This window comes from Carya illinoinensis, chromosome 8 (genome assembly GCF_018687715.1).
Source record: "Carya illinoinensis cultivar Pawnee chromosome 8, C.illinoinensisPawnee_v1, whole genome shotgun sequence".
Classification (NCBI taxonomy): Eukaryota; Viridiplantae; Streptophyta; class Magnoliopsida; order Fagales; family Juglandaceae; genus Carya; species Carya illinoinensis.
This window is the reverse complement of record NC_056759.1, coordinates 21,542,332-21,553,367: the sequence shown is the minus strand read 5'-3', so window position 1 is coordinate 21,553,367 and position 11,036 is coordinate 21,542,332. Positions and strand designations below refer to the sequence as shown.

The 11,036-nt window shown below is 40.1% G+C and overlaps 1 protein-coding gene and 1 non-coding gene across 2 annotated transcripts; one reads left to right on the top strand and one right to left on the bottom strand.

The window, feature by feature from the left end:
• Nucleotides 1-1,717: 1,717 nt before the first annotated feature.
• LOC122274497 lies at nucleotides 1,718-2,533 on the top strand. Its single transcript, XM_043083533.1, has one exon. It carries the CDS (start codon nucleotides 1,718-1,720, stop codon nucleotides 2,531-2,533), a length of 816 nt encoding a protein of 271 aa, XP_042939467.1.
• Nucleotides 2,534-8,960: 6,427 nt separating this feature from the next.
• On the bottom strand, nucleotides 8,961-9,067 carry LOC122274807. Its single transcript, XR_006228351.1, has one exon. It is a non-coding gene; the product is annotated as a small nucleolar RNA R71 (small nucleolar RNA).
• Between the last annotated feature and the right edge of the window lie 1,969 nt (nucleotides 9,068-11,036).

Genomic DNA, 11,036 nt, shown 5'->3' with positions numbered 1-11,036 from the left:
CCTTCATTCTTAGATGTCTTCCAATCTCTCAGATTTGAGAATCACCGTCTGCCAGTTCTCTTCCTCTCTCAGATCGGCGTTTTGGACGGAGTCACTAAGCTCAGCCGCTAGCCACTTTTCGGCGTCGAACTAGGTAACACTAATTTGCAAGTTAACAGCTTTTCAATATCAATCGTCGGCCACTACCCATACTGTGTCGTTCTCGCTCAGTACCCAAGCACATGCTTTTATAGTGCGCATTAATCATTTTGCTTCAGTGGAAGGAGTAGTCAGTATGTTAACAAAAAAAACCAAACATCAATCTCTTCTACTTACTTGGCTAGCTTTCGATGCTCTTGCTGTTGGTGAAGTCCTTCAGTGGAAGAGACTAAAATCATGGTGTATTAGAAAATCATTAAATCGTGCTCAATTACCACACCAACCAAGATCAACAATGGCATGTACTAAAATGACAAGAAAACAAGGATAATATGATGCACATCAACAAGGCAATATACCAGTAGTCCACTGTCAAAACACCCAAAACACTAACTCTGAAAAAACAGATATAAAAAAAACTACCAGAAACCCAATTGAAACAGATAATAACCCTTGGGAAAAAATGTGAATGAAAATTTAAATATAAATAAGTGAATCAGAAAGTGAAATGCTTGCTTACCTTGCCTTGTTTTGTCAATCTCGTGAAAGTCTCAGAGAGCCGAACGGTTTGGTTAGTGGTAACGGCAGCCATTGGAGTGAATCTTGTACTTGAGACTACTAATCTATGAGAGGGAGAGTGGATAAAAGACTGGGTGCCAGGGCTCTTCTTCAATTGGAAGAAGCTGGGGACTTGAAAGAAATGGCCATGGCCAAGATAAAACAAAAGAGGAAAAAAGGTTTTAGATTTGTCTGCGGATACAAATGAAATACAAATTTGAGGAACGCGATTGATCTATAAAACGAAGCATTTCAGTACTCTTCCTAGAGGGACCATCCCAACCGAAAGGCCCTGGAGCGTATAAGAAGGCCCATGGTACAATAAAAACCAAGAAGCCCAGAGGTCATAGAGAGATAGTCAGGAAGAGTTTGAAGAGGGATGTGCATGGCACCACCTTTAACGGAAGGATAAAAACAGCAGGAAGTGACGCGATTATTTAAAATCCTAAGTGGCGATCCATTCCGATAAATCCTGAATGAGATATGTATAGTAAACGAGCCTATATATACAGGTAATCTTTAATAATTAAGGATAACTCGAATACAATCACATCTTAACTGACTTAAGTATCGGAGTGTTTGCAGGAGGAGCCCCCTCAAGTTTCATTGGGCGAAAATCTGCTGCACAGTGGAAGATTGGAAGTGAGACACGTCCTTTAACATTTAGCACCATCTGTGGGATTTCTGTGTGATTCAGCGTGGTTCTCACATGCCAATTATAACATGCTTTGTAGCAAGCCGAGCGATGGACGCCTTAGCCTCATCTGTGGAAGCGCGACTAGCGGTAGTAGAGGAAAAATTGAAACAAGTTCTGGAGGCCATGGGAATCTTACAAAACGAGAACAACGACTTAGGATAGAAGAACGCCAATTCCCATAATGTCAATGTGCCCGCTCACAGTGAGCAAGGTGACGATGAGGCCCATTGTAGGGTCGAAAAGGATACTGAACGAGCAGAGAAAGAAAGAATGCATGACGAATTGAAGGAGCTGGCGGGAAAGTATGAAGAGATGGCAAAAAGGATGGGCGGGTCTTCCTCGGTGGAAAGTCTACTACACCAAACGGATCTGCCATACAGTGCACAAATTATGGCTGTGTTGCTCCCGCCAAAATTTAAAGTTCCCCAAATAGACATGTACGATAGGTCCAAGGACCCGGTAGATCATTTGGAAAACTTTAAAGCTCAAACCACGTTCCACGGTTTCCAAGGGGAAATTGCGTGCCAGGCTTTCCCTTTAACCCTAAAATGGACGATTACGGGTTGGTTTGGGACCCTCAAACCGAAGTCAATAGACAACTTTGAAGAACTAGCAAAGCAGTTCTTGACCCAGTTCATGCCTAGCAGAAGACAACGATGCCCAGCCGCCTACGTGTTAACGGTTAAGCAAAAGGAGGATGAGAATTTAAAGACCCACTTGGCCCTTTTCAACAAAGAACGCTTAACAACGAATGAACAAGATGAGAAGATCACTCTGGCTGCCCTTTTAGAAGGGGTATGGCTGTGCAGTCCTTTTATGGAAGAATTGGCCCGGAGGACTTCTTCTACTCTCAGGGAGTTCATGGACAAAGCGGATGATTTTGTCAGTGTAGAAGATACTCTACAAGCTTTGTTGGACCCTTGTAAAGAAGATACCAAATTTGAGCAGAAGAACAAGCAGGCTGATAAGAAGGGTAAGCCAAGTAGACGAGAAAGAGCGAGGGAAGGGCGGTCAGATCGCAACCTCAGATTGGTACACAATAATCTGAGCGTACAGGAAGAAGAGAGAGAAAGGGAAACCCGACATCCTATCAAAATGGGCAGTCGGTACTGCAAGTATCATCAAAGAGGCTCGCACTAGATTGAGGACTGCACGACCATGAGAAAGAGGGTGGTGGAGTTAGCAAGAACCGATGAGTTGGAGTGAATGGTCGCAGAATGATCAAAACCAAGAAGGCGTCATGAGACTAAAAAACAATCAAGGCGAAGTTTCAGTCCAGAAAGAAGGCGTCATGTTAATGATCGTCAGGACAGGAGGGCAAGGTCGCCCCCAAAAGGCGATTAGAACAGGGCACCCATAAGAGAGATAAAGATTATAGCAGGAGGTTTTGCTGGGGTGGTATTTCCACATCCAGCTGAAAGGCGTATGCACAGAAGGTAAGATATGAAGAGTTATTCGTGGTGGATAGAGCACACAAACAACCAAAGCTTAGCAATGAGCGAATGGTGATATCCTTTGAAGAGGCAGACAGGGAAGGAGTTTTGTATCCGCATGATGATGCTCTAGTAATAACCCTCGTAATAGCCAATTATACAACCAGGCGGGTACTAGTAGACAATGGGAGCTCGGCTGATCCCCTTTGTCTGTTGACCTGGATACGGATGAATGCAGCAAACAAAGAAAAGACATCTTTCATCACAGACCGAGTGCTATATTGCTACCAGGTCATGCCCTTTGGATTGAAGAATGCAGGGGCGACCTACCAAAGGCTGGTAAACTGGATGTTCAAGGAGCAGATTGAAAAATCTATGGAGGTATACGCAGATGACTTGCTGGTAAAGAGCAAAGAGCCCGCCCATGACCTCGTGGATTTGTGAATGGTGTTTGGGGTCTTACGCCATTACAAAATGAGGCTAAAGCCAGCGAAATGTGCTTTCGGGGTCTATCGGGGAAATTCTTAGGCTTCATTGTGTCTAAAAGAGGAATTGAAACCTCTCCAGATAAGATAGAGGCCATAATCAGTATGAAACCACCATAAAATCTGAACGAGACTCAACGACTGGTGGGAAGAGTGGCTGCCCTGGGAAGCTTCATAGCCAGGTCAACAGAAAAGTGCCTCCCTTTTTTCCAAGTACTACGGAAGGTGCATCCTTGGAATGAGCAGTGCGACGAAGCGTTCAAGAGGTTAAAACAGTACCTGGCCAATCCGCCCCTTCTAAAGCGACCAGAGAAGGGTGATATACTCTATGCATATCTAGCAGTCTTCCCACACGCTGTATCAGCCGTTCTCGTAAAAGAAGAAGGAGTTGTTTGGGGTTTTACACTTAGTCCAAAAATAGAAACTTTTTCCTCAACTAGCTTTGATAAATCTCTTGATCAATGGCTTGAGAAGGTCAGATATTCAAAATAAAACATCACATGGTTTAAAAATGTGTCCTAAAGAATATCCAACCATCAAACTTAAAATCACATGGCTCAAAATCAATAAAACTTGGATCTAATCCAAAAACATCAAATCTTAGGCCTAACCGAAATTCTCTTGCATAGAAAAATCATATCTTTGAAACTAATGCTAAATATCTTCAAAATAACATCCTAACATGAAAATAAGAGACTTAGGATAATTATATAAAAATATTAAAGCCATTAGAGTAAGATCAAACCATGAAATATTCAAACTTTCTCCAAATAAAAACTGTTTTTCCATTTCTAGTTTTCAAGTTTCTAGATCTAAGAAAATCTATCATCAAAATCTTTATTCATGCAACAAAACTTTAATGAACACTATTAAACACATGCTAAAACCACTCCAAAAAATGTTCGGGCCAAAATATGTCCATTAGCTTGGTCAAAAATTTCAAAACATAACATACTCTCCAGTTTCACGACCAGAATGACCTTTCCATGGTTAAAAATACTTTTGACCAACCAAATGACCATGGAATGATACGAATAATATATATGGAAACTAGACTCAAAGGTGAACAACTTTTATGAAGGATTCATCGTGTGAAAATACTTTACAAAGGGTCAAAAAGCTCCACGCAAAAAGATCCAAAACTCTGCCCGAGAGAGCTCTTTTGGGTTTCTTTCTAAGATCGGGGTGAAGAAATGACGAAAGGAAAGGAAGTGTGTCTTGCATGAATCAAGGCTTCTGTATGGGGATGATATGGACCTGAATGACCTTGATTAGAGGTGGCTATGTGACATAAAGTGGAGAATAGTGACGGGCAAAGGACAGCCTGCAGAAGCTATGAGGTATGGGTATTGATGGGGTGGGTTTCTCCATCTCATCAAGGCACTATGGGGTACATCCAAGGGCAGTGAATGGTCTGCCATGTGGGGGAGAAAACTTCTTCAAGAAACTTTGCCAAGGTGGCCAAATTCGTGGGTCTTGGTGGGCCTCAACCAAGTGGGCTTCAATTTGGGGTTTGTTTAGGGTTTGAGATGCTATCAAGTCCAAATCCAATTTTTCTTGGCCCAATAAAATTTCCCAGGTTTAAAAGGTTGGATAAAGATGTCATAACAAGGATTTGAGAAATTAATAGCATGTGGAAGTGATTTAATCAAGTGATTAAACACAATACTAGAAATTGGATCAAAAAGGGTTTGAAGGCCAACTTTAGGGTTTGGGAAAACTGTTTAGGGTTTTAGTTTCAACCAAGATTTTAGGGTTTCAATTGGTTTCCAACCATTTAGGGTTTCACTAGGGTTGAAACCCCTTTTGTCTGTCTCAATTTAGTTGATCAGATGAAAAACGTTTTGCTTAGGTGGCATGATCTCACACCTTGATTTCCTTCACAAATCCATCTAATGGTTCCTCTTTGTGCCAAGTGTCTAATACTATTTACTATGTGTGGCTAAGATCTTGCCAAGTGTCTAAATAAAATTTCTCTAACCTAATTTGGACATTCCACACTATGATTTTGAATACACTGCACTTAGTGCGCTTATCGAGATTACTATTTACTTCAAAAAAAGCATAATAAACTTAGTACTGAAAAATCCTAAATATTCATATTAACCTACAGTGAAAATCGTTTACCAAAACTCAATCCCAAAGTGCCCCTAAAAATAAATTCACAATTTCAAACAGTCGTTTCGTCCGAAATTATGAAAATGGGTTATTGTGACATAAAATCCTAAATATTCAACTGAGTCTAGTGGTGTAGACTATAACATATTTTGACACTTCTAACTACCTCAAACAATTAAAAATGTATTTCTGGCACCATAACGAGTGATAACATTGACTATATTGACAGGCTAAAACCTTTGCGATTAGTCGATTCGTGAAAACTTATGGAGTTTTCATGAGATTCCTAAAGTCTATAGAAATTCCATCATTGAATTTCTAGCAGGCTGTTACAGATTAAGATTAAGATTACTCTAGGGCTCAAATGGAACCAACCTGCCTTTCAGGAAATTAGGGCTCAGATCCGGAAAGTGTCTTCTGGGAGGAAGTAGGTCCTCCACCACCTTGCACGAGGACGTTAGGGCTGGGCAAAGCTTCACTCTCGAGGAGGAAGACGGTGTTGGGGCTGGGCACCTCTTCAGTCTCAGGGAGGAAGGAGAAGGGAAGAGCAGAATGAAGTGGAAAATCTATCGTGAAAGGAAGAGCGTGAAGGGAGATTGTGTATCCAGCAAAATGACGTCGTAATTCTGATTACTAAAATGGTTCGTTTTTGCCACGTTGGTCGTGTGCACCCAGTCCTCTAACACGGGATTGCATAAAGACTTTCTCTCTATATATATATATATATAGGAGGACAAATGCGGTTTATGCCTTGAGTTGGTTTGATGACTTATGTCGGTCATACAAGTTGGTTTATAATAGTTTTCGATTTAAGTTTCCAATCAGATAATTATCCAACAACTATTATTTTACAGTGATTTGAACGGCGTCATTTTATCATGTTTGTTGAATTTAGGCTTCCACTTTCTAGAATCGGGTCTCCCATCTTCGATTATTCACTCTCCCATGTCTCGAGTCCCAAGTCTCAACTCCGTCGCTCTCACTCTTAGTCTCAACTCTCGCAGCTCCCACCTCCGTCGCTGTCTCAGTCGCATCTTCACTCTCTCAGGTAAGAATACTTGTTAGAGTTACATACAAAGGAAGCTAGGTCAAAAGATATTTGAATGAACCATGATAATTTTGTTTAGGTCCTGTCGGTATCAAAGGTCTGTTTAAAGAAATCAAAACACAAAGTGATCATGGGTAAAAATGGTTTCTCCTTTTTAGCTTCGATACTCATTTTGCAAAATTCTTTATTATTATTATTATTATTATTATTATTATTATTATTATTATTATTATTATTATTATTTATGTTCAAAACTCCAAAGGGTACTTTTCCAACCACTAATTTCCACATTCAACAGTCCATAATTCTACTGGTTTACTACTCATGAATCTCGCAATTCAGTTTTATTTTGGTTTCAGCAATGTGGGTGGGTGTTTTGATGTTGTCTGTATCTTATTAATTGATGAGTGTGAAAATTTGAGAAAGTGAGTCCAATCAGGAAGCGTGTGATAGTGAGTGATAGCGAGAGAGAACAAGAGAACCCTAGAGGAGCCATCGCCGCCGGCACTTGTCCGGCGAGTGACACCACACATCTGGAACAGAAAGGACCAGCAGACACTGGTGACATCACTAAAGGGTATCCGCCTGATGACTTGTAAAATTTCGTATTGTAGATTTTACAAAATCGCTCGAATGGAGGCTTTTGGCCACTCGAGCGAATTCAGGCAGATTCAAACGCTCGACTGCTACTCGACAGTGAGCTCGAGCGGGTTGCTGGAAAACAAAGATTGCTCGAGTCAAGACATTGGCCGCTCGAGCGAAATCAGGCAGAGTCGAACGCTCGATGTGCGCTCGATAGGACGCTCGAACAAAATCAGGCAGAGTCGAACGCTCGATGTGCGCTCGACACCCTGCTCGAGCGAACATCGTATTTTGACAGATCTAGGGTCTTCCGCCGTCACACCATATAAAAGTGATTTTTCACTCTATGGCCGTACCTTTTGGACTGGAGAACATTTTTTGGGACAGAAAAAAACAGCTAGAAGGATTCAAATCATCTGTTTTGGAATCATACACGAGCACAAACGGGAGAAAAGCATTGAAACATTTCCTTGAGTTTTTGAAGACGAGTTGCGGCTGCGAGGAGTATTTTTCAGCGTTTATTTTCTTGCAATATTCTCAGAATAATTATGGTGAATTCGTTTATATTGAATTCCATTTCTAGCATGAGCTAAATTTTATTTATTCTAGGAAAACGATGTAACCTAGTTCCGAACTATGCTTGATTGTCTATGCTAATTTAAGACAATTTTCTCTTTGTTTTTCTGATTTATTCTAAGTTTATTGCTTCTAATTAACTGGCCATTGATTAGATGATATTTAATCTTGTGATTTGCTATCGAAAGAGGGAATCATAGGGTAGATCTTGAATATTTCAGCATAGGAAAGTATAGAGATCGAAAGACTTGTATGAACCTATGTAGTAATTAAATCATTGGTCTTATTGCTTTCTTGCGTTATTAATTTGCATATTCTTGTGTGAATTGATGAACAAGAATAATTTCCAATTGACTATCGAAAGAGGCTGTTGGATGAATTAGAGATTTGCTAATGAACAAAAAGAATTAAATTAAATTAGCTGGATGAGAAAAGCATAGTGAAGAATTAAGTGAAATCGATTTCCTAGAAGTTTTCTTTCCCATTAATTTGATCTTCGAACGTCAGTTTTATTCCCTTTGCGTATTTCTCTTTAAGTTGATCTTAGTTTAATTTGCAACTACAAAAATCTTATTGATTCCTCTAGATAAAATCGAGATTAGTATAATTTTGGTATTTGGTAAAAGTAAGGTACCAATCCCTGAGGACGATTCTCTTCTTATCACTTTATTATAAAACTACGATATTGTGCACATGCAATTTTGCACCGATCAAGTTTTTGGCGCCGTTGCTGGGGATTGGTTTATTCTTATTCTTTTTGTCAATATTGATACAAAGTAATCTTGGTTTTAATTTAGAATTTTTATTTTTATTTTTGTTCTCCGGGTGTGTTTTTGACGTTGGATGCGTCGTGCTAGATCTCGTGATATTATTCCTTTTGATCCAGAGATTGAAAGAACTCTTAGATCACGAAGAAAAAATAAGATACTAATCATGGCTGAAGAAGAACGTTAGACACTACCACGCACCTTTAAGGACTATGTACGACCAGTTATGAATGGAAATTACTCGAGCATAATGCGCCAGACAATTAATGCCAACAACTTTGAGCTCAATCCAACTTTGATTAGCATGGTGCAGCAGGCTCAATTCAACGGATCGCCACTGGATGATCCCAATATTCATTTGGCAATGTTCTTGGAGATTTGCGACATTGTGAAGATCAATGGTGTTACTGAAGACACCATTAGACTGAGATTGTTTCCTTTTTGTTTGAGGGACAAGACTAGAGGTTGGCTACAACTCTACAACTGGGAAGCATCATTAGTTGGCAGGACATGGTTGAGAGGTTTCTTGCTAAATTCTTTCCTCCTGCAAAAACAGCCCAACTCAGGAGTGAGATTGGCCAGTTCAAGCAAAATGATTTTGAGTCACTCTATGAAGCGTGGGAAAGGTATAAAGACTTGGTTCGACATTGCCCACAACATGGATTGCCAGATTGGTTGCAAGTTCAGATGTTCTATAACGGGTTAAATGGGCAAACTCGAACTATAGTTGATGCTGCTTCTGGTGGAACTATGATGTCGAAGACAGCTGAGGGTGCTACTGCCCTTTTGGAAGAAATGGCCTCAAACAACTATCAATGGCCAATTGAGAGGACTTTGGCTAAGAAGGTTGCTGGAATTCATGACTTGGAGCCGATAGCAGCCCTTTCAGCTCAAGTAGCTACTCTATCTCATCAAATTTCAGCCTTGACAACACAAAGGATACCACAAAGTATAGAATATGTTGCATCTACAAGTATAACAGTTCCAAGTAATGAAGTGAGTCAATAACAAGTTCAATATATCAACAATCGGAACTACAACTATCGTGGCAATCCTATGCCAAATTACTATCATCCAGGGCTTAGAAATCATGAGAATTTGTCATATGGAAATACAAAGAATGTGTTGCAACCTCAACATCCTCCAGGATTTGATAGGCAACCAATCAAGAAGAAGATGTCACTTGAGGATGCCATGGTTTCCTTTGTTCAGGAGACCAATGCAAGGTTTAAAAAGACTGATTCACAGTTGGACAACATTGAGACTCATTGTAGCAATATGGGAGCCACTATAAAGAATCTTGAAGTGCAAATTGGGCAACTAGCCACTACCATCAATGCCCAACAAAGAGGAGCTTTTCCTAGTAACACTAAAGTTAATCCAAAGGAACAATGCAATGCCATCACACTTAGGCGTGGAAAAGAAATTGAGAGGTCACCATTAAAGGAGAGCAAGTCCACCCCTACCGCTGCGAACAATGGACAAAGCAAGGATCAAGTAGAAGAAGAGGAGATTGTCAATGAAACCGACATGCCTCCAGCAATTTCATTTCCTGACAATCCTCCTGTTCTTGCTCCTCCACTTCCTTATCCTCAGCGTTTTCAAAAGCAAAAATTAGATAAGCAATTTTCTAAATTTTTGGATATTTTTAAGAAAATTCACATAAATATTCCTTTTGCAGATGCCTTGGAACAAATGTCAAACTATGTCAAATTCCTGAAGGACATCATTTCCAAGAAAAGAAGGTTGGAGGAGTTTAAAACAGTGAAGCTTTCTGAAGAATGCAATGCCATTCTTCAAAAGAAATTGCCTCAAAAATTAAAAGATCCGGGGAGTTTCACTTTGCCTTGCACTATTGGGAATTCATTTTTTGATAGGGTTTTATGTGATCTTGGTGCTAGCATTAATCTTATGCCACTTTCTATATGTAGGAAATTAGGACTTGGAGAGATGAAGCATACAACAATTTCTTTGCAACTAGCGGATCGGTCCATCAAGTATCCACGTGGAATCATAGAAGACGTATTGGTAAAGGTGGATAAATTTATTTTCCCTGCTGATTTTGTGGTGTTAGACATGGAAGAAGATGAAGAAGTCCCTCTAATTCTTGGCCGACCATTCTTGGCCACGGGAAGAGCTTTGATTGATGTTCAAAAGGGTGAATTAACATTGAGAGTTAATAAGGTAGAAGTTATGTTCAACATCTACCAAGCCATGAAATTTCCAGAAGATCCAAGTACTTGCTTTCGGGTAGATGTCATTAAGCAATGTGTAGAAGAGGCCTTTCAAGAAGATATGCCATCCGATCACCTAGAACGCTGTATCACCACTTCATCTCATGCTTTTGATTTTAATAATTTTGCTGTTTATGAATCTGACTTGCCTTTTGTTAGTGAAGAATTTCTCCACTATGTTTTTGCTTTGGGAGCATTGCAGCAGGTTACATCACTTAGTAATGAAGTGGGGAAGCTATAGCCGGTGGTACCAAAGGCTAAATCTGAAAATGCTAAAGAAAAGATGCAGAAAAATACAATTCCGGAGTTGAAGCAATTACCTGAGCATCTTCGCTATGCGTTCTTGGGGGATAGTGATACCTTTCCAGTTATTGTTGCTACATCACTCACACCTGAAGAA

Bases quoted from the DNA above. Each gene is read 5' to 3' on its own strand.
- LOC122274497 (XM_043083533.1), top strand. From the start codon at position 1,718: ATGGGCGGGTCTTCCTCGGTGGAAAGTCTACTACACCAAACGGATCTG.